This window comes from Cibotium barometz, chromosome 56, assembly GCF_041138505.1.
Source record: "Cibotium barometz isolate CiBa-2024 chromosome 56, ASM4113850v1, whole genome shotgun sequence".
In the NCBI taxonomy this organism is placed as follows: Eukaryota; Viridiplantae; Streptophyta; class Polypodiopsida; order Cyatheales; family Cibotiaceae; genus Cibotium; species Cibotium barometz.
In genome coordinates, this window is record NC_141101.1 from 13,972,164 (window position 1) to 13,993,839 (window position 21,676).

Genomic DNA, 21,676 nt, shown 5'->3' on the forward strand with positions numbered 1-21,676 from the left:
GGTTGTCACATCAAAAGCTTCAACATGTGGAAAGTGAAAAGGAAGTGCAGGAGGCAGTGCAGGATTGTGTATCTTTGCCCATATGAGGTGAAGAGCAAAAGCTAAAGATGAAGCTCAGGAGAAAAGACACCAAGGACAGGAAGTAGTTAGCCAGGAACAAGAAGCAGTTGAAGTGTTATGGTGCAAAACATGGGTTGAAGGCTATGGCTTTTGACATTTTGTCACCGGTGGTATCTTCACGGAGGCTTCATGGGGTTCGGAAAGCAGCTTCTTTCTATGTTTAGCAGTGGTGATCTACTATGCTTCATTGGGAACTTGTGCCTACCACTTGGGTGGAGTGCAAGCAGGTTTTGGGTGCCTGTGGATTTATCAGATGAGGCTCAGACGGGAAGCAGAGGAACTAGATGAGGTTCTTATTCTCGAGCAGATATTGGCACATAAGAAAAGAAAGGTACAAGGTAAAGTTTTCCGTCGCTATCTTGTGAAGTTTAAAGAACTATTCACTGATAGATGCGAAGTGGATGGAGGAGGGTGACTTAGCAGATTCACCTAAGGTATTGCAGCTTTATCTTGATGCCTTTGAGTTGGAGCCCACTCTTGTGACGGCTCATTTAGGTTCAGCAGAGCATGGGTCTGGAGCATTGCCTGATGATCAAGAGGGGTGTAGCACCTCCACTCCCTTGTTATAGATAGGCTCTGTTTTTCATCTAGGAGTCACTCAGTGACATCTTTGTATTCACCCGAGGTACTGAGGCTGACAGTACATCTGCTTATGGGACTTCTATGATATTATATACTAGTCACATGAGATGAATGAGATGATGCTATTTGTGGAGTTGGTCTCCTTTGGAATGGCATGGTTTGGTTTAGTTCAATGTGTGCAGCAACCTGAGCTAACACTTCGAGACTCTATGGAGGGCATAAGTCTTGCGAGCAGTCCTAGAGTTGGTTTGGTTCATATATGGATTGAACTCTATCTGTGCATGTATTTGTACACTTTTTGAGGTATTATGGTATTCTGGTGTCATTGGATCTTGGTACCCTTGAGAATACATTGGGTAATACTCTGGATGTGTCAGGATGAGATGCATGTATGTTGGTATGATACATCAAGTACTTTATTATGTTCATGGATGCATCACTGAGTGTGGCTCTTGCGAGATGGCCATGTGCAGAGTGGGTAAAGCATCAAGAGGGACATATGTGGGAAGTACCTCGTGGATGTATAGTTTAGATGCATAGAGTGCTTTCATATGCTCATGTTGTATCTCCAGTCATGGGTCTTGCGGGATGCCCATGGGTGTAAGGCTTGCGAGCAGCCCTTAGATTGTTATTTTGGAGTGGGTAGAGCATCTTGAGGAGCATATTGTGTCATGCATATGTTTGTCATCTGTAGAATGATGCATGGTTTTGTTTTTGGCTAACACAAATTACGTGTTTCCACTTGGTTTTAGACTTTTGCTGCAGGTTTTGAAGGAACAAGCAAGAGTTGTCTGTCACTTCGATGTGACAGTGTGGTCTTATTGGCCAGGATGATTGTTTCATCACCCAGATGCACTGGAGGGGCATTGCTTTGGTCATATGGGGACTCTTTCTTCATTTGATGCTTACTGTGTTATTGAGTGCAATCGAGGACACTTGCTATTTTTCAAGAAGGGGGTATGTTATGACCCTGTGTTTTTCCCTCTGGACAACAAGCAGGTGGGCATGGGCACGGGATGGACAGTGTGAAAGGCATCAGTTTGGATATGAAAAGGTGTCCCATGTATGTGGCTAGTCCAAGTGTAAAGGGGACAAAAGGTTTTAAAGAAAGGCACAAATAGATTTTTAAGTTAAGGTTTTTAAAGCCTTTGATGACTTAAAAATATTATTTTATTGGAAGCATGCGTTCTTGGTATTTGCTTTTGCTTTTGGCGTTTTTGAGAAAAGCGAATCGCCTCTTTATAAAGGGCGAAGGGTGGCGGATTCGAGAGTTGGTCGCCAGGTGGTCATCGTTGAGTCGTCGAGTGGCTTTAGGCGGTTCTTTCGGTTTGTGGTCGTGACTATGGTGGGCCATGGTGGTGTGGTCGTCAGATGGTTTACGCAGGCGCATCACTTCGAGAGCAGGTCACGTGCGTCTCACCCTGGCACCAGGTGGACTGCAGCCAGCAAGGAGCGTCAGGTAGGCTGCGCATGGGCTACAGCTAGGTGGGCTGTAGCAAGCAGAGGGCGCGAGACGGGCTGTGCATATGGGCTACAGCCTGCAACAGGTGACTAGGCGGGCAGCAACGGGCAACCAGGAGGACTGCAGGCGGCCACAGAGGTGCAAGGGCTGAACAGCACGACTCTATCTCTCTCTTGGAAGGAGGCGAGCTGAAGGAAGCGCCAAGGGGCTAACAGCCAAGGGGTTTTCTCTCTCTCTCTCTCTCTCTCTCTCTCTCTCTCTCTCTCTCGGGCTATAGAGCTGGGGCGGTCCACACGCCCCAAGATGAGAGGCCCATCTCGACACCGGCGGAGACTACAACAGAGGATCAGGACCATACTAGCACGGCATGGGAGACGTCCAGTCAGAGTACTCACCATGGAGGACATTGAGGATATCCGCCATCGACCGATGAGAGACTTCTTTGGATAGTGATGTGTATGATGCTTACCTTTGTTGCTGGAGTTTTCCTCCCAGATGTTATCTATTAGGAGCTCCTAGTACCGTACTTTTCCTCATAGTTATTTCAATTTCAGTTAGTTGTTTTTAGCTTTTCTTACACAGACATTGTATCAGATCCACCAATTGTTGTAACCTTTTTGGTCTCATAGGTCATTTTGGCCTTTTGAAGACGTTAATATATCATTTCATTTCATTTCTCTCTCTCTTCGCGAGCAGTTGGGGTCGCAGGAAATACACAGCCGAGAGACTTCTCTCTCTCTCTCTCTCTCTCTCTCATCGTGGATTGCAGGCCTAGTTTTACGAGATTGGGATATAGAGAATCAAGTTACGATGCACAGGATGATGTTCTTGAAAGAGATGTGTTGCTGCTCTTCGTCTTGGACTTGTGTGTATTGAGGGATTGCTTGGACACGTCCTCTATCTTTCTCTCTCTAGGTTTTGGCAACCGTGCTTTGATGGCATATCTGTCATGGAAACAGGACATTGGTTTTAAGGAAGAAATAGGACTTTGGTATTGAGGAAACAGGCCTATGGTTGATGGGATACAGGTCTTTGGTTTATCGGATACAAGTCTTTGGTTTCATGTGGAAAGCATGTCTCTGGATTCATGTGAACAGGAAGGCACAGCCGCCGCTGACCTAGTCTTCTAGAATAGAGTTGCCCAAGAACCTAATTATCTAGCGTAGGGCTTTCACTTAATCTGTTGGAAAGCTACCCGACTAATCGGGTCCACCCGTCCATAGGATAGTGCCGTCGGGGCATTCCATTCTCCCACTTTCCACCCTACTCACGCATCAATTTGTTTTCTAATTAATCCTACCACACTGTTTGACATAAATAAACATGTTCTTTAATTAAGGTCCTTTTCCACAAGGTTTGTTAAAACAGCCTTTTTACACAATGCAATCATGCCAAAGACAAGATATATTTATATAAAAAGTTTATACATAAGTCAATTCCATACAAGCCAAACTGGCTCTCTTATTCTTTTCCTTTATTCTGCCGATGATCTAGAATTCGGCCTTCTAGCCTCTACATGCTGGGCAAAACCCTACGGGACCATACACCTCATCGTCGGCCGCCGCTGGCGAGGACTCAAGCCGGCATGTCACCCTCTCAGGCTCCATCGCTTGATCCTCCCGCCCCTCAGAGGGATGTCTGCGCACTAGGGTGGGCTTATTTACCGCACTATCCTGGGCCCTCAGAACTAGGCAGCATCATAATCTCTCGTCTCAATCGGCGATCCTTATTCTCCCAATGGTATGAGGGATACCTTGGGCCATTTCCGGGCTTTGCTAACGACGCCGCCCGGCTACACAAGCACGGAACGGGGTTAGCGTTGAAGCCATAAAAAAACTTGTACTCTTAAAGATAACAATTTCAATGCAATTTATTGAATATAGCATTACACAATTCGTGAAGATAACAATTTCAACGCAATTTATTGAATACAGCATCACATAATTCGTAACTTCATACAATTTTATGTCGTTATTTTAAAAGGAAAAGATACACATTTATTAACACTAATTTAAGAAAAAACTCTTCTTAAAAAAAATGACCAAGCGAACCTGGCCGCCATTTCCTTGAGGAGCTTGAAAAGGGAGGGCTGGAGCCGCATTGGGAGCATCTTCCCTAATCTCGTTGTTGCGTGCTCCACTTGAGGCAATATTTTGACGTCTCCGAGAAGAGGCCATCTTGGGCGTCGCCTTGTAGAGCTCGCTGCCGCGATCGAAACGCTTCAGTCGGATCTCAATTCGGAGATCGTTTGCTCACCGTACGAGCAAAAGATTATGGCGCACGAACCCTTTCTTAAGGCAAAAAACCCTTATTAAAGTCTACGCAAATGGGGGGATTGGGGGGGGGGGGGGGGAGGAGAAGAGTTAAGGACACTGGCTCCTAGCAAGAGGGGGATGGAGAAAAATTGGCTTATCTAAAAAGAGGCAAATGAGGGGGTGTGAGAGGGGTGGCTGCAAGGGCGGTTGTACTACAGCAAGTACGCTACACAGGGACGGACAGCGGCACAACAGGGCATACGCTACACAGAAATGCGTGTTGCCTGTGGAGCACCCCGGGGGTTTATATAGCTGAGGGGTGAGGGTACGGGCGCTGCGCAAAGCAAGGACGAAAGGATGGTGTGCCGTCAAAGGCTATGGATCAGTGGCTTGCATGGGTCTAGGGGAAAGGTACGGTGTCAGTTGTCTGGGAAAGGAGTGGTACGCATGTACCTTATCTAGTCTGGGGCAGCATGGGTGTCCACGTAAGGGTACGTGTGGACCACACAGTGGGCGGTCGTCCTTTGGTTCTTGGGCGACCATCGTATGGGCACCCTAGTAAGTGTGTACGGCCCAAATTTTGGGACGGGATACCCTAATTAGGGGCGCCTGCCTCGATTTGCGTGCCGGACCGCCCTGGGGGGCGAATTTTTTTTTTTTGTTCGGGAGGTTCTCCTGGTCGTTGGGGTTCAGACCGTTCGTCAATCGGACGCTCGGTCGTGCATTTATTAAGGTTTTAAAGGTCATCGCTTTTTAACTAAAATGACTGAAATTCGCGTATAAGCTTGATTCGATGTCCGTTTTGGATGCTGTAAAATCCTATATTAGGGTAAAATCGTGCGCAGATTCCAAATTTGGGCTCAGAATTTGAAGATTCTAAGTAGAAATGACTCAATTAATGAAATCATTGATTTTTATACCATAAAAACGCATAAATTTATCTATTACATGAACATTTCTTTATTAGTGAAGATGGGTATGTTACATCCTTCCCCCCTTAAAGAAATCGAGATGTCCTCATCTCGTCATGAATTGGGGATAATCCCTTAAGAGTGTAGCTTCATCTTCCCAAGTTGCATCTTCTTCAGGGTAATCTTTCCACTGTACTAGATGTTCTACAAGAGTTCTATTTCGGAGTTGTCTTTCCCTAGAATCTATGATGCTATTGGGCTGTAATTCAAGGACTCCTTGAGTAGGGATTACAACTTGTTCATCATCAAGAATATGATCGAGACTGGGTACATATGGTTTTAACAAACTTACATGAAATACATTATGGACTTTGATATGGGCTGGGAGTTGGAGTTTATAGGCACTTTTACCTAGACACTTGATAATTGTATAGGGACCACAATACCTAGGGCTGAGCTTCTTATATTTCCCAAGTGATAGAGAACTTCGTTTGGATCGCACTCGTAGAAGAACTCTGTCTCCTTCCTTGAAGATCCTTTCAGACCTCTTGTTGTCAGCATAATGCTTTTGTTGATCTTGGGCAGCTTTAATATCCTTTTGGATTGCCTTGGTTTGTTCCTCCATTTCTTCGAGCATTTTCCTGGATGCCTCAACTCTTATGGTTGGATCAGAGAAATTTAGAAGAGACAAGCATTGTTGCCCATAGAGTGCTTTGAATGGTGACATTCCTATGCTTTGATGATAAGACGCATTGTAGGCAAATTCTACCAGAGTAAGGTATTGAATCCACCTTCTTGGTTCCCGTCCACAGTATGCTCTGAGAATGTCTTCAATTACTTGATTGACTCTCTCAGTCTGGCCATCGGTCTCTGGATGATAAGCTGTGCTAAAGCAAAGTTGAGTTCCCAGGGCTTGAAATAAGGACTGCCAGAACTTTGAAGTGAAGTCAGAATCCCGATCACTTACTATCCTTTTTGGGAGACCATGAAGTTTGAGGACTTCCTTGATGAATATTCGAGCAACATCAGAAGCTTTGAAGGTCTTCTTTGCTGGTATAAGGTGAGCTACTTTGGTAAGTAAGTCCACTACTACCAGAATGGAGTCATATCCTCCTTGAACAGTGGGGAGACTTGTGACAAAATCCATACTAATGCATTCCCACTTCATTTGGGGAATATCCAAGGGTTGAAGTTTTCCAGGCATCTTGACCCTTTTAGCTTTGATCCTTTGGCATGAGAGACATTGCTTCAAGTACCGAAGCACATCATTTTTCAAGCCTGCCCAATGAAAGCTCCTTCTTACGGCATTTAATGTTTTTGCATAGCCTGGGTGTCCTGCAGAGCAGGGCTATCATGAGCTTCATGGAGGATTAGTTTCTTTAAAGCAGGATCCTTAGGGATACATAGCCTATGATTGAAGTAGAGGCTTCCTTTATGAGTGGAGTATCCCTTGATTAGATTTTTCTCTTTCTCTGAATGTCTCCCTTTTTCTACTAACTTCATCATTCTTTGATAATCTGGATCATGAGATGAGACTTCTTCCACCTTGACCAGTATGGGATTATTTGGCATTGAAATTGCACTCAAGAAAGATTTGCGGCTAAGTGCATCTGCTACCACATTATCTTTCCTAGGGCGGAATTTGATGTTGAAGTCATATTCTTGTAAAATTTCAATCCATCTCCTTTGCTGCATGTTGAGGTTAGGCTGGGTGAAGATCCACTTTAGACTTTTGTGGTCAGTTACAAGCTGAAATTTGCCCCCCAAGAGATAATGTCTCCATAATTTGAGGCAATGAACAACTGCTAAAAGCTCCAAATCATGGGTGGCATAATTGGCTTCATATTGCTTCAGCTTGCGGGAAGTATAAGCGATTGGTCTTCCTTCTTGGCCTAAGACACCACCAAGTGCTAGACTACTAGCATCAGTAATCACTTCAAATTGCTTGGAGAAATCAGGAAGCTTTAGGATTGGGGCAGAAGTAATAATGACCTTCAGCTGATCAAAACTGTTTTGATGGATTGGCAGCCACACTATTTTGCAATCCTTCTTAAGAAGATCCGTCAAAGGTGCAGCTACCAAGGCATAATCTTTGATAAAAATCCTATACCATCCCGTGATTCCCAAAAAACCACGAACTTCACGAACTGATTTAGGGGGTGGTCACTCTAGAATATCCTTGACCTTGGCGGGGTCTACTGAAATGCCATCTTTGGAGACGATGAATCCAAGATACTCAATTTGATGAGTAAAGAAGGTACATTTGCTCTTCTTGGCATAGAGTTTGTGTCTGCGCAGCAATTGCAGAACTCTACGCACATGCTCCTCATGCTCTTCCATTGATTTGGAGTAGATTAAGATGTCATCAAAGAAAACAAGCACAAATTCATCTAAGTAAGGACGGAATATATCTTGCATTAGGCGGTTGAAGATTGCAGGAGCATTGGTTAACCCGAATGACATCACAGTAAACTCATAGTGGCCATAACGGGTATTGAAGGCTGTCTTGGGTATATCTGCTTCCTTGACTTTGATCTGATAGTAACCAGACCTCAAATCTATTTTTGAGAAGACTTTGGCCCCATGAAGCCTGTCAAGAAGTTCGTCGATGCGAGGGATAGGATACTTATTCTTGATAGTGACTTGATTTAGCTCTCGATAATCTATGCAGAGGCGGAGAGTTCCGTCCTTCTTTTTTTGGAAAAGAACAGGTGCTCCCCAAGGAGAGCTACTAGGGCGTACGAATCCTTGCTCAATGAGTTGGGAAAGTTGCTCTTTAAGTTCGATGGCTTCAGGAAGGGACATTTTATAGGGCGTTTTTGAGACGGGTTGAGCTCTAGGGATCACCTCGATTTCATGATCGACTTCTCGAGGAGGCGGTAATCCTGTAAGCTCGTCAGGGAAGATGTCAGAGAATTCTTGGAGCCAAGGGGGTTCTGTCTCCATACTGGGTTCAATGGCTTTGTTGAGCTTGACTAAGAAAACTTGCTGACCCTTACGTATTTCCTTGAGAAGATGTTTTGCCTTGACTACCCTAGGTTTAGGTTTTCCTGTGATCCCCTGAACAGATGTTACTTGGCCATGCTCATTTTCAAAAGTGATACTCCCCTGGTTACAATGAATGCTAGCTTTGTTTGCAATTAACCAATCCATCCCAAGGATTCCATCATAAATTCCTAATGGTAAGACTCTAAAGTGGCCATGAGTTTGTTCATTACCCAACTCAAAATCAAGCTTCCCTATAGAGTGGCGAGATACTACTTCTTTCCCACTGGCTAATTCTACAGTCATCCTTCTAGCTGTTTTTTGACTCAAGTTTGATTTTTGCAAGCACCTAGGAGAAAGAAATGAATGGGTACTGTCACAATCAATCAAAAGCTGAAATGGCTTACCGTGATGAGTGGCTGGGGTTTGGATTACACCAAATTGTTTATTCGGACCTTGGTGTTCTACTGCCGCATGGACGGTGGCACGCTCTTCTTCAGCCATTTCCAAGGTCGGTTCTTCACTTATAACACATGCGGTTCTAGTAACTGCTCCTCCGCGGCCTCTGCCACGGCCACTGCCTCTTGCACCTTGGTGGATAGGGGTTCCACGGCCTTGATTTCCTCTGCTACCTTGGGGAAATGATGTTGCCATCTTGGGACAGTTGGCTCTAAAGTGTCCCGGCTCATTGCACTCTCAAAACACAGAGGGCCTTCTCTGGAAGAAGCAGCATACGAGCGGGGGACAAAAGAGTTGCCTTGTCGCCCTCTGTTGTAGTAGGGGAAATTCTGTTGGGGTTTCTTGTAGGGTTGATCTTTAAGATTTGCCTCAGGGTAAGATCTCTTTTGATTCTTCGGTTTGTTAGCCTTCATTTCTTTCACAAGGGGTTTTGCTCGTATGAGAGCATCCTGTAATGTGCTTGGCCTCATTGCTTCAAGGCGGGAATCTGCTTCAAGGCGGGAATCTAAGGGTTCATTTAGCCCTTGGCAGAAACGAGCCACTTGCTGGGAAATAGTCATAGCTGGGGCATACTTCCGAAGGGTGATAAATTTGAAATAGTAGTCCTCAAGAGTTAAGCTGCACTGCCTAAGACTAAAAAACTCATTCATCTTTATGGATTCATGGGATGGGGGAAGATATCTTTCCTTCACTACCTGCTTGATGTCTTCCCACGTTTGAGAATGCTCGGTGACTTCCTTGTCACGGCACCACTGTTTCCACCAGAGTTTAGCATCTCCGATGAGGCGAAACCGTGCGAGCATAGACTGATTTGCTACTCCAGTACCGGCAGCAGCAGAGAAATAATCGTCCATTGCCTCAATCCAGACTTCAGCATCCTTCTCAACCTTTGAACCTTCTCCTTTAAAAGAGGGAGGTTGCATTTGCTTGAGCAGGAGCTTCTTCTCCTGGGTATCAGTGTAAAGTGCAGTGGGAAGTGGAGGGTGATCGTCCTGGCCAACATTGTAAAACAATTTTAAGATTACAAGATTCATATTTCAACAACGCTTATTTTTGGAGAGTAAAACATTGAAATTACTTTATTTCCAAATATTTACAAGGACGAGTTTTATTACAAAGATCTGAGACTAATATAATTAGTCTTATTTGCTATCAAGGGAAATTCCTAGGCTTGACTATGACATAAGGGTAAAGCGGTCCACATAGGTGAAATATGGGGATTCCGATGTAGTTTCTAAGACTCTAAAAACTGATGGTAAGGGTGGTAGACTCTGGATTGGGGTAGATCCCAACACAGCTACTCTATCAGCAGGTAAGATCTGCATCACTTTGTCGTACACCCAGCGATCCTGAGGTATGCAAATCCCATCTATAGTCACGGAGGTGTCGGCCCTGGGGGTACCGACGAACCAAAATAAACGGATCATCTTCAACTTTTCAATCCAACGAATCCGCTTAAGGTCGGTGGTGAGGTTCTCAATTTGATCTGCTCGGATGAAGAAATATCTCGGCCCACGACTCCAGAAATCTCTACCCCATCCTCTTTGAATACGAGAGAAATGAGGGAGGGACATCTTCTCTAGTATCTGCACCATGGTGTCACGGAACTCGAAATTTGAGGAGTGACTAGCAGTCTCGAAGATGCATTGGAAAACTAGAAACTTCGAGTAGGCATCTTCCTCTTCCTACAATCATTCAAACATCAATTCAACTTGTTTGTTTTAGTAAGATATTTTTATTAATTAGCATTATGTTAGGTAAAACACTCATTACAAAACAGTCCTTAAATGGCAATTTCTAGGAGCTAAACTCGGCTCTGATACCAATCGTAAGGTTCCCCCTTCTAAAATAGGGGAAACACTTAAGATAGTCCACTAAGCCTTAGCTTGGAGAAAATTTCCTATTTATCGACACCTTGACCATGTAGAGATTCAAGGATACGATTCATAGGTAAGACCTAGTCCTATCCCACAGGGGAAGCGTGATCTTCTAAAAGTCAAATCACCCATAGGGTAATTTATCATAAATTGGGCAACTACTAGACTTGATTTCTAGAGGCAACGCTTTTTTCCTCATCCATGCAAGGCACAGCCGTTGACCTAGTCTTCTAGAATAGAGTTGCCCAAGAACCTAATTATCTAGCGTAGGGCTTTCACTTAATCTGTTGGAAAGCTACCCGACTAATCGGGTCCACCCGTCCATAGGATAGTGCCGTCGGGGCATTCCATCCTCCCACTTTCCATCCTACTCACGTATCAATTTGTTTTCTAATTAATCCTACCACACTGTTTGACATAAATAAACATGTTCCTTAATTAAGGCCCTTTTCCACAAGGTTTGTTAAAACAGTCTTTTTACACAATGCAATCATGCCAAAGACAAGATATATTTATATAAAAAGTTTATACATGAGTCAATTCCATACAAGCCAAATAGGCTCTCTTATTCTTTTCCTTTATTCTGCCGATGATCTAGAATTCGGCCTTCCAGCCTCTACATGCTGGGCAAAACCCTACGGGACCATACACCTCATCGTCGGCCGTTGGCGAGGACTCAAGCCGGCCTGTCGCCCTCTCAGGCTTCATCACTCGATCCTCCCGCCCCTCAGAGGGATGTCTGCGCACTAGGGTGGGCTTATTTACCGCACTAGCCTGGGCCCTCAGAACTAGGCAGCATCATAATCTCTCGCCTCAATCGGCGATCCTTATTCTCCCAATGGTATGAGGGATACCTTGGGCCATTCCCGGGCTTTGCTAACGACGCCGCCTGGCTACACAAGCACGGAACGGGGTTAGCGTTGAAGCCATAAAAAAACTTGTACTCTTAAAGATAACAATTTCAATGCAATTTATTGAATATAGCATTACACAATTCGTGAAGATAACAATTTCAACGCAATTTATTGAATACAGCATCACATAATTCGTAACTTCATACAATTTTATGTCGTTATTTTAAAAGGAAAAGATACACATTTATTAACACTAATTTTAAAGAAAAACTCTTCTAAAAAAAAATGACCAAGCTAACCTGGCCGCCATTTCCTTGAGGAGCTTGAAAAGGGAGGGCTGGAGCCGCATTGGGAGCATCTTCCCTAATCTCGTTGTTGCGTGCTCCTCTTGAGGCAATATTTTGACGTCTCTGAGAAGAGGCCATCTTGGGCATCGCCTTGTCGAGCTCGCTGCCGCGATCGAAACGCTTCAGTCGGATCTCAATTCGGAGATCGTTTGCTCACCGTACGAGCAAAAGATTATGGCGCACGAACCCTTTCTTAAGACAAAAAACCCTTATTAAAGTCTACGCAAATGGGGGGGATGGGGGGGGGGATTGTGAGATGTCCTTAAGGCCAAAAACGTGGAGAGGGCTGTGAGGGGCTGCTGTAAGTCTCTTCACATGTGCGCGGGGGGGGGAGGGGAAGAGTTAAGGACACTGGCTCCTAGCAAGAGGGAGATGGAGGAAAATTGGCTTATCTGAAAAGAGGCAAATGAGGGGGTGTGAGAGGGGTGGCTGCAAGGGCGGCTGTACTGCAGCAAGTACGCTACACAGGGACGGACGGCGGCACAACAGGGCATACGCCACACAGAAATGCGTGTTGCCTGTGGAGCACCCCGGGGGTTTATATAGCTGAGGGGTGAGGGTACGGGCGCTGCGCAAAGCAAGGACGAAAGGACGGTGTGCCGTCAAAGGCTATGGATCAGTGGCCTGCATGGGTCTAGGGGAAAGGTACGGTGTCAGTTGGCCTGCATGGGTCTAGGGGAAAGGTACGGTGTCAGTTGTCTGGGAAAGGAGTGGTACGCATGTACCTTATCTGGTTTGGGGCAGCATGGGTGTCCACGTAAGGGTACGTGTGGACCACACAGTGGGCGGCCGTCCTTTCGTTCTTGGGCGGCCATCGTACGGGCACCCTAGTAAGTGTGTACGGCCCAAAATTTGGGGCGGGGTACCCTAATTTGGGGCGCCCGCCTCGATTTGCGTGCCGGACCGCCATGAGGGGCGAATTTTTTTTTTTTTTTTTGTCCGGGAGGTTCTCCTGGTCGTTGGGGTTCAGACCGTTAGTCAATCGGACGCCCGGATATTGTAAATTATTACCCCATATACTCACTTTTACAATAAACATAGTGTGTCCGTTTTGGATGCTGTAAAATCCTATATTAGGGTAAAATCGTGCGCAGATTCCAAATTTGGGCTCAGAATTTGAAGATTCTAAGTAGAAATGACTCAATTAATGAAATCATTGATTTTTATACCGTAAAAATGCATAAATTTATCTATTACATGAACACTGGCCATTATGCAAGCTCTCTCAAGAGAGTGTCTTTGGAAGGACGATTCTATGGAATTTGTCAGATCTGTCTGTTTTTGTTGTGGGCTTCAGTTAAATTGTGATTCTGTGAACTTAAAACTTTTAGTTCGGGTCAATGCTGTGGATAAGCGTAATCATGTCCTTTTTCCTCTATTTACTAGGTGTAACAGGGGCTGGTGTAGAAACACCTGGACTTGACCAGAGTAAAAGATTGCGAACTGTTGGGGATTACACTCCATCCTATGTGCCTGGGGGTGCCTTCGCTGGGCCTTCTCCAACTAACTGGGTTCCTCAAAGGTTTAGTACATTTTTGGTCCAATGGTATGCTTTGTCTCAATTGAACAGTCTTGGGCATGCTGAATATGGATGATGGATTCCTTGCAGTTATATTCCTACAACTGTTCCTTATGATCTTTATGGTGGCTATGGCATGCATCCAGTTCAACCTCATGCTCAGCCTATGATGCCAGCAGTAGCTCCTGCCGGATATGCTCTTGTTCAGGTCAAGAAAGTTGCTTAAAATTCTAGATCTAGAAACCATGTGGAAGTCCATGGTGTGATTGTTCGAGGGGTGGACACAAGTGACATACTTAACGGCTGGTGGTTGATGTGTTGCCAGCCCAAGTCATAAGTCTTAACACATTTGCATTGTGCATCTGTTGACTTTTATGCTACAGTATGAGAGGTGTTTGTTTCCACATCCCTCCTCTTCTAATACATGCATACCCTATGTATAAATGTGACAATTGAAAGCATACATCTTTCTGATCTGATGTCACAGAACACCAAAGACAACCCACCATGCAACACCTTGTTTGTTGGTAATTTGGGAGAGTCTACAAATGAAGCTGAACTACGAGGCCTCTTTTGTGGGTAAGCAAGTCATCAAAATTGTCTTTAGACTGGTTACAGAATGTCTCCGCTCGTTGGTGTGGGCAGCCCCATCCTGGCCATGAGAAAGCTCGCCTGTTTGACTCCCTGCCACCATGGGTCGCCGCCGCGGGGGGGGGGGGGGGGGGGGGGGGATGTGGGGTGCGATTTACGTTTGGCATTTATGCAGGTACTCTGCTTGGTCTTTTGCAGCCAGCCGGGATTCAAACAAATGAAGGTTTTGAGGCAGGCAAGGAGTACCGTTTGCTTTATCGAGTTTGTGGTATGCTCTCGCTTCAATAAGAACCAGAATTTTTTTTTTAGTCCTTAGCTTTGAAGATTGCCGACTCTTTTCGACTATGCAGGATGTGAACAGTGCCATTGCAGTTCACAATAACCTACAGGGAGCCATTCTCGCAAGCTCTGATAGGGGTGGCATGCGATTGCAATATCCTTTTGTGGTAGCTGTGCTATTTTTTTCTTTGCTCTTTCTTTATGTGGTTTAGGCCCTTTACACAACTGTCCCGAAAATGCGGATGGGCAGTCTGTGGATGGGCATGATTACCCATTCATGAGCAGCCGCTTACATGGTCATAGTCAGATGCTCTGACAGCAAGGATGGGCAGGCAATGTGTAAGTGGGCTTAGTCAGTGTTCAGAAATCGCTGGTTGTTGTCTTAACTTATCGTACGTACTCGAAGAACCCATTTGGGAAGAAAAAAGACTTCATGCATTCCACAGATGGAGGTGCACCGGGCATTTCAGATATGGATGGGGCTTCTGCTAGGCTCATTCATGCCGAGTAATTGCTATGGTCAAAAGAGAGGCTGGCAATGTGGCGGGATTTTGGAAGAAAGGGACGTATTTAACTTTTTTTTAAACTAAAAAAATTAGTAGGTTTTAATTTCATGCCATTTCCAGGGTAGGTGGTGCATGGGGTTATGCTGTGTTCACAGATATCATCACAATATTAGTTTTTTAGCCCATGTTAAGGCATCATAAAGCATGGTCATCTAGGTGGGGTTCATAGCCAACAGAGGCGGCGGGGAAGTGGGCAGCTGCATTGACATAAAGCATGGAAAGCAAAGCATCATAAAAGAAGATGCGTCATCATCAACCTTGGGGTATAGCTACCACTGCAATCGTTGTATTAAAAACACCATGTTTGCAATGGCACCCATGTTTCAAGTAGTATACCAGAATGTGTTGTTACTATCTTCTGCATCCGCTGTGCAAGATGGCATGGTTTGTCTGCAGTATATTTTGTAAGCATTTGGCAAGCATAGGTGTTTGTGCAAAATGTTTGTATGGAAGCAGAAAACATGAAATTTGATGAGACATTGCATATGGAAATCTTGGATTTTCCCAGGTTAATCATTAAGGTGGTACTGGACCAAACATACACATATATGCAAGTTTGATTGCTCTTTTTGCATGACTATTACGTATCAAGTTTAAAGGAATTACTGATTAGCTTCTGGCTGCAGATTGACAGGGTTAAAGTTTGTTTAGGTTTACCCTCCCAGGTTTCTCGGCTATGTTCTTTGTTTGACTTGAGCTGCTCTTTGTCTGGCGGCGGTCATGGAAGATCCAACAACACCGGTTTTACGACAACTGTACTGCAACAATTGAGATGGTTGAGTTTGTACCTGTATTTTGGTTTCATTTTCTTAGCGAAGGACTGTGCACATAAGTTTTTAAGATTTATGAATTTTATGACTAGCAGTGCACATGGTTTTGCTTACATGCTCGGTTGTTTACGTGCCATAGAATGTTACAAAGCTCTATTGAGTTGTAGGCCTGAGTCTCACATGCTAGTAGGAGTTAGGAGATCTAAAAGTAGGTGGTCTCTGAGCTTAGTTCTATGCTCTTAGCACTGCTTGAGCATATGTGGGTGATTTGGCACTCTTGGTAAAATTTGTATCATGCAATGTGCCTCATTTTAAATTTGTTCATATATGTAAGCATCTATGAGGCTGGGATGATACACTATGCACTACTAGCACAGTATGGACCACATTCACTGGAAAGAAAATATTTGCAAGTGCCTTGTCTGGTTTTATCATTGAAAGGCCTAGTTTTTTTAGCCATGGTTCCCTTTGATTATGATGAGATCCAGCCTGTGCTGCGTCCACGTCCTTGTCCTCTTGTGTGCTCTGCCACCATGGTTCAGCAGGCTTCAAGTGCGGGAAGCTACTCCTGAAGATCTTGATTCTCTTGCTGTAATTTGACCACTTCTTGTTGAGGATACGAGGCTCACTCATTGTCCATCATAGTTGGGGGTTTCCTCAAGGACGAGAGAACCTCACAAAAGAGGGTTTCTTGCCCTCTTTTAGGTTATACGATTAGGACCCTTATGTATGCAAATTTTTAAAAGTGAAACGTGAAAACCATTACCCTTCTGCTTTTCAACATCTGTATGGCGGTCACTGTTCAGCTTTAGACGGTGTTGGTTGCTGTTGGAAGTGTGAAAAGACGCAGTGGCTGCAGCAGTAAGCTGCGACAGGTTATGATGGGTAGGAGGGACGGGCCTAGAGCTGTTGGAGCTGTGTTGAAGTTGATGTCTTTTAGTCTACACCGAATTGAAGTTTGCTGGTCTGAACTTGATTGGTAAGCTGCATCAAAACAACTAATCTCCTCCCTCTCTTCTCCCCTTCCTTTCCAAGAGGATGGGTTTGTGAGGTAGCCAGAGCTATGCTAGTAAGAGGCCCAAAGATGGGTCTTAACCCCCCTGGCTGGGAGTTACGCTGCGACTAAGGGGGAGAGCACCTACCTACAGCTATGACTACGTGAGAGAGAGAGTTATAAGATTGTATTAACATCTACAAAAGATTCGAAGGGTCTATGAGTGGACTGCTGCTACCAACTCTATGGCTCACAAAATGGTCTCCAAGTGAACCCGAAAGGACCCCAGATGGGAGGTGAATAGGCACCGACTGTTGGCAATCATAGGTTGGAGCTATGGAGGATGAAATCTCTCCATGGTTGAGGAGGAAGAAGAGAGAGCAAGTCGGGCACAACACAAGGTGATTGTATTGTAACCACCAAGTACAATACCCTTTTATAGACATAAAACCCTATCGTTTGACTCTAAGAGGTGTTTACACCTAGAGTGTAGGCTATAAACCTAATGACGGGATGCCCGTATCCCCAATGTTACATGGTATTTTGGTGTTTTTCTAACACCCTCCGTCAACAAAATATTCATGTCTACTACGACGCCAACGCTAGCTCTAGTTATTGTTTACAAAGCTGTTTATCATGACCATCCAAGTGTCCGTAGGTCTTACTCATGGTGGTTTACAATGCCAGTCAATGATGACAGATGCTAGACATCTAGTTATGATTGCAATTCACTTAGGATAGAGGTGTGACCACAGGTGGGTTGGTTATGGAACCCACTTATGCCTTTTATAACATCAAGGCTATCTAACAAACCCAAAAAGTCTAAAAGATTCACATTTTGAGAGACGACTTGGGCAGATAATCCTTGACTCAACATAAAATGGGAATTTATAAATAAAGATAGAGTCTCTCCTTGATGACCAATATGCTGATGAATATCTCTTGATGTAGCTCGTAATGTCGATGTAGCTCTTGCTCTTCTTCATGTCGATGTAGATCTTGATGTTGATATAGCCCTTGGTCTTCTTCATCCTTGATTTCATTGTGTAATGAAATCTATGTAGTAAAAGATGGATCATATTCTCAATGTGTTCATAAAGCTTGAAATGATGATGATGTATGTTCCTTTCAGATGATAATGCATTGAATATGCTTAAGGGAGTCTTAGCCTTATCAATGGTCAATGTCTTGTCATTGTACAAATGATTTATGAGCATGATAAATGCAGTACATGAAGCATATAAGCTCTAAAATCCCATTGTCCCAAACAATGTTGATATAGATTTCTACCCGATTTTGGATTAACAAATTAACCACTTAAATCAAGGGATAAATTTGATTTGATGCTTTACATAGGTTTAGCAACACTTGAATGTGAGATATGAACTATTAATGGACCTAAAAACTTTAGATGATTAGCATTTATTAAGATATTAGTGAAAGTAATTTTTTGTTAATTGAGCAAAAAATACCCTGATTTGGAGAGCATCGTCGGAGGAAAAAATCAAGGGGTTTTCTCAATATGAAGCTTTGGAAAGCAAATGGTATGATTGAATCCTCAATTGTCTAAGAAGATAAGGATTGGTGCTGATTAAATTGATTAGAAAAGGCAATTCATTGTCTGTAGTACTGCAAAAGAAGGAGAAATTTGGAGTGTCAAATTGAAAGCCCTTCTCAAATCTTCTTCAAACAAGCTTCAAGGGGCACTTCTAACAAATTAGCCATCTTAAACATGTCTTTAAGCAATATATTCATGGATTAATCATTGCTTTACCAAAAGGGCTTCTCCTTGAGTGTCCAAGCTAGAGGTGATTGTTGTAGGTGTTATCTCGAAAAACTTACGTTGTAGGCGAGTTGCAGTAACCTAAAACGGCATTGTGGAATTGCGTTGATTTGAAGAAATCAACCTGTCGTTGCGTTTTTTTTTTCAAAAATTATATATATTTTTAGATTAATTGCTCTCGACGTAAATCAACGCGAATCGCGTCCATTGATGTTGTTGGTGGGTGCCTCCTTGAGATGGAAAGAGGCTCGAAGTTGTAGTTTGGGCTTTAGTTGTGTATGTAAGGAGCAATCATGGCTGTATAATGGTAGGGGGTAGAAGAGGGAGATGAGCTAACTAGCAAAAGTGGCGAAAAATATTATTTAGTACTAATCAAGATTAGGATATGTGGTAAGATGAAGCTAATGAGAGTGGAGTAGATATACACATAGCATAAACATTGAATAGCATATGGCTCTGATACCATGTTGGCAATCACAAGTTCAACCATGGAGGTATGGAGGATGAAATCTCTCCATGGTTGAGGAGAAAGAAGAAGAGAGAGCAAGTTGGACACAACACAAGGTAATTGTATTATGAATGAATGAGAGAGATGAATGAATCACCAAGTACAATTCCCTTTTATAGACATAAAACCCTTATCTTTTGACTCTAATTAAGAGGTTGTTCACACCTAGAGTGTTCACACCAAGTTGGTCATAAACCTGATGATTTGATGTTCGTATTCCCAATGTCACATGGTATTTTGGTGTATTTCTAACACTAACTTTGTCACCAAACTTGTCGTGCCTTTGGATAGTCTCGAAGGTAATATCATTGAGACTTTTAGGGAGCACTAACCACCACATGAGGTGGGGTGATAGTGAGCAAGTGTTTACAATTGGATTCATGTGGACAATCAACCTTAGAAGGGTTTGATCATACTTCGATAAAAATTACCTTTATTACAAAAGTGTTATTCTTATTAAATTTGATTTCTATGCTAGAAAGATGCATAAAGGAAATTTTTTAATTACAAAAGTGTTATTCTTATTAAATTTGATTTCTATGCATAGAAAGATGCATAAAGGAAAATTTTTTATTATAAAAGTGTTATTCTTATTAAATTTGATTTCTATGCATAGAAAGATGCATAAAGGAATTTTTTATTATTATAAAAGTGTTATTCTTATTAAATTTGATTTTTATGTATAGAAAGATGTGTTGGATGCGTGGGAAGGATGTGAATGTGAAGAATAGATGTGGATGAGTTTGTGAAAGAATGGATGTGGGTGTGTGTGAAAGAATGTGATGTGATTTCTAAGAGATGTGATGTGACATGAATATATGTGGATGTGAAGTGATAGATATGAATGTATGGATAGATGTGGGTAGTCGTACATGTGAACGATTGGATAGATGTGTATGAATGAGATGAGATGTGTATGAATGAGATATGTGGATAGAAGTGATGTGATATAATGTGGAGAATGTATGTGATGGGATGGTGATGAGAATGAATGTGATAGATATGAATGAATGTGATGTGATGAATGTAAATGGATGTGATGTAAATGAATGTGATGGACGTGAATAGATGTGATGTGATGTGAATCGGGATGTGGATGAATGATGTGATGTCATGTGAATCGGAATGTGAGTGAATGAGATGTGATGTGAAATGGATGTAATGTAAATTGAGGTAAATATGAATGGATGATATGTGATTGTGAATGAATATAATGAGATGAGATGTGGATATGGGTAGATGTGAGTGGATGAGATTTGATACGGATAAATGAGAAAAGATGTGGATGAGATCTGATGCAGATAAATGAGAAAAGATGTGATGAGAATGGGAATACATATTTCATATGTATTTCCATTCTCATCACATCTGAAATGGGAATACATATTTCATGAGATATATGTGAAAGATGTGATGAGAATGAAAATACATATGAAATATATAACGATTGATGTGGAACAATGTGGAAAGATAAGAGTTCCTTATATAGAAACTGTATTTATGACTTATTTTCAAATGATTGTTTTATATCAATAATGTTGGAGAAGCATTTTGACCGTCTTGTGAATGAGGTCGTGGAGACCTAATTATTAAAGTTGCAACAGTCGACAGAGAGTCAACGGAGGACGTCTCGCGTAGCAAGGTCGGTCGAGGTCTTGACCAGCCTCAACTCAATTTAAATGGTGAGCTTCCGGTGCGGTGGATGAGGGACTAAGGAAGCGGCCTATGAGTGAAGCGCTAGGTGACCTGCGAAGAATCCTAGAGGGTGTTGATCATACGGTGCTCGGGCTCTGGGTCACCGAAGATACCCACACGTATGTCGTGAAAGATATTGGAACAAGGAGTAAGAGTTGTTTTTTAAATTCGAGCATGGATTTGGTTGATTGATCTTGCTGGTCTTCAACGGATGAGTCCAAGGCTCTTTTATATGGATCCGTTGGTTGATCTTGCTGATCTTCAAACAACGGAGATTCCATTTTGATTTTTATGAGTGAATATATTACCGGGTACTATGAGCTAGGAACTATCGAAAAGGTCCCTGGGTGGACAAGAGGTGTGCGTTCTGGTTGTCAATGATGTCATAGGTACACTGATGAAAGAAAAATTAAAAATTAGGATTCAACCGGATATTTTGGAGGATTATGATCAGTGATACTATAGTTTCAGTAAATGATTGTTTTAAAGGTAGCTGAATCTGTGAAAAAGGTAATTTCATGTTGGGTGTGTAAGTGGTGTGACTAGTTTTAAGTTTGCATGAATATTTGGCTAGGGGGCCATGGATCTCTTACTCTGGTACCCGGGACAAAACCTAACCAAATTCTTAAATGGATCTCATCACTACAGTGGTTGGGGGCGATTGGCTAACCCACGGCACTGGATGGGGTTAGGCTGGACTGATGGATCCCTAAAATGAGACTCAATTCTGTTATGGTACGATAGATGAAGTAAATCCCAGATAAAAATTATTCTATGGAAAAGAATCAAGGGTTGTGCCTTTCAATAATGAGAAAAAAAGCGTTGGTCTCTATGATCCAAGTGCAAGTCTTTTCCTTGATCTGACTATGGGACTTACGGGTTCGGTTAGATCAATTCTGTTAGTTAAGGCTCTTGACTACGTTAGAGTAAATTTATCCTGGAGGAATCGCTCGTGCTTTTCGGGCGGGGGAAGTTTTTTCGGGTTCGGTTCTGGAAGAACCGATGGATTAGTCTCTTGTCCGGATATCCGTGGTGGGCGAGGACCCGAGTGAGAGACCCTGCCTCGCGCAAGAAGTGCTACTTTCGCTGCTAGCACCCCTGAATTCGTTGCATGGAGGG

At 43.2% G+C, this 21,676-nt stretch overlaps 1 protein-coding gene across 6 annotated transcripts in view; it reads left to right on the forward strand.

Moving 5' to 3' along the window:
• The window catches only part of LOC147606927 (uncharacterized), a 63,903-nt gene extending 48,241 nt beyond the window's left edge, over positions 1–15,662 (forward strand). Inside the window, exons 4-10 of one of the 6 annotated variants that reach the window (XR_015264853.1) lie at positions 13,239–13,374; positions 13,462–13,579; positions 13,859–13,950; positions 14,161–14,230; positions 14,313–14,395; positions 14,642–15,070; positions 15,434–15,662. Coding sequence is in view for 5 of the 6 variants with exons in the window: in XM_086791254.1 (XP_086647380.1) it covers positions 13,239–13,374; positions 13,462–13,579; positions 13,859–13,950; positions 14,161–14,230; positions 14,313–14,395; positions 14,642–14,831 (689 nt within the window). In the remaining variant the exon portion in view is untranslated. Of the gene's footprint in view, positions 1–13,238; positions 13,375–13,461; positions 13,580–13,858; positions 13,951–14,137; positions 14,231–14,312; positions 14,449–14,637 lie in introns of those variants that run through there. The other 5 variants (XM_086791258.1, XM_086791254.1, XM_086791255.1 and 2 more) reach the window with 5 other exon arrangements.
• Positions 15,663–21,676: the final 6,014 nt, after the last annotated feature.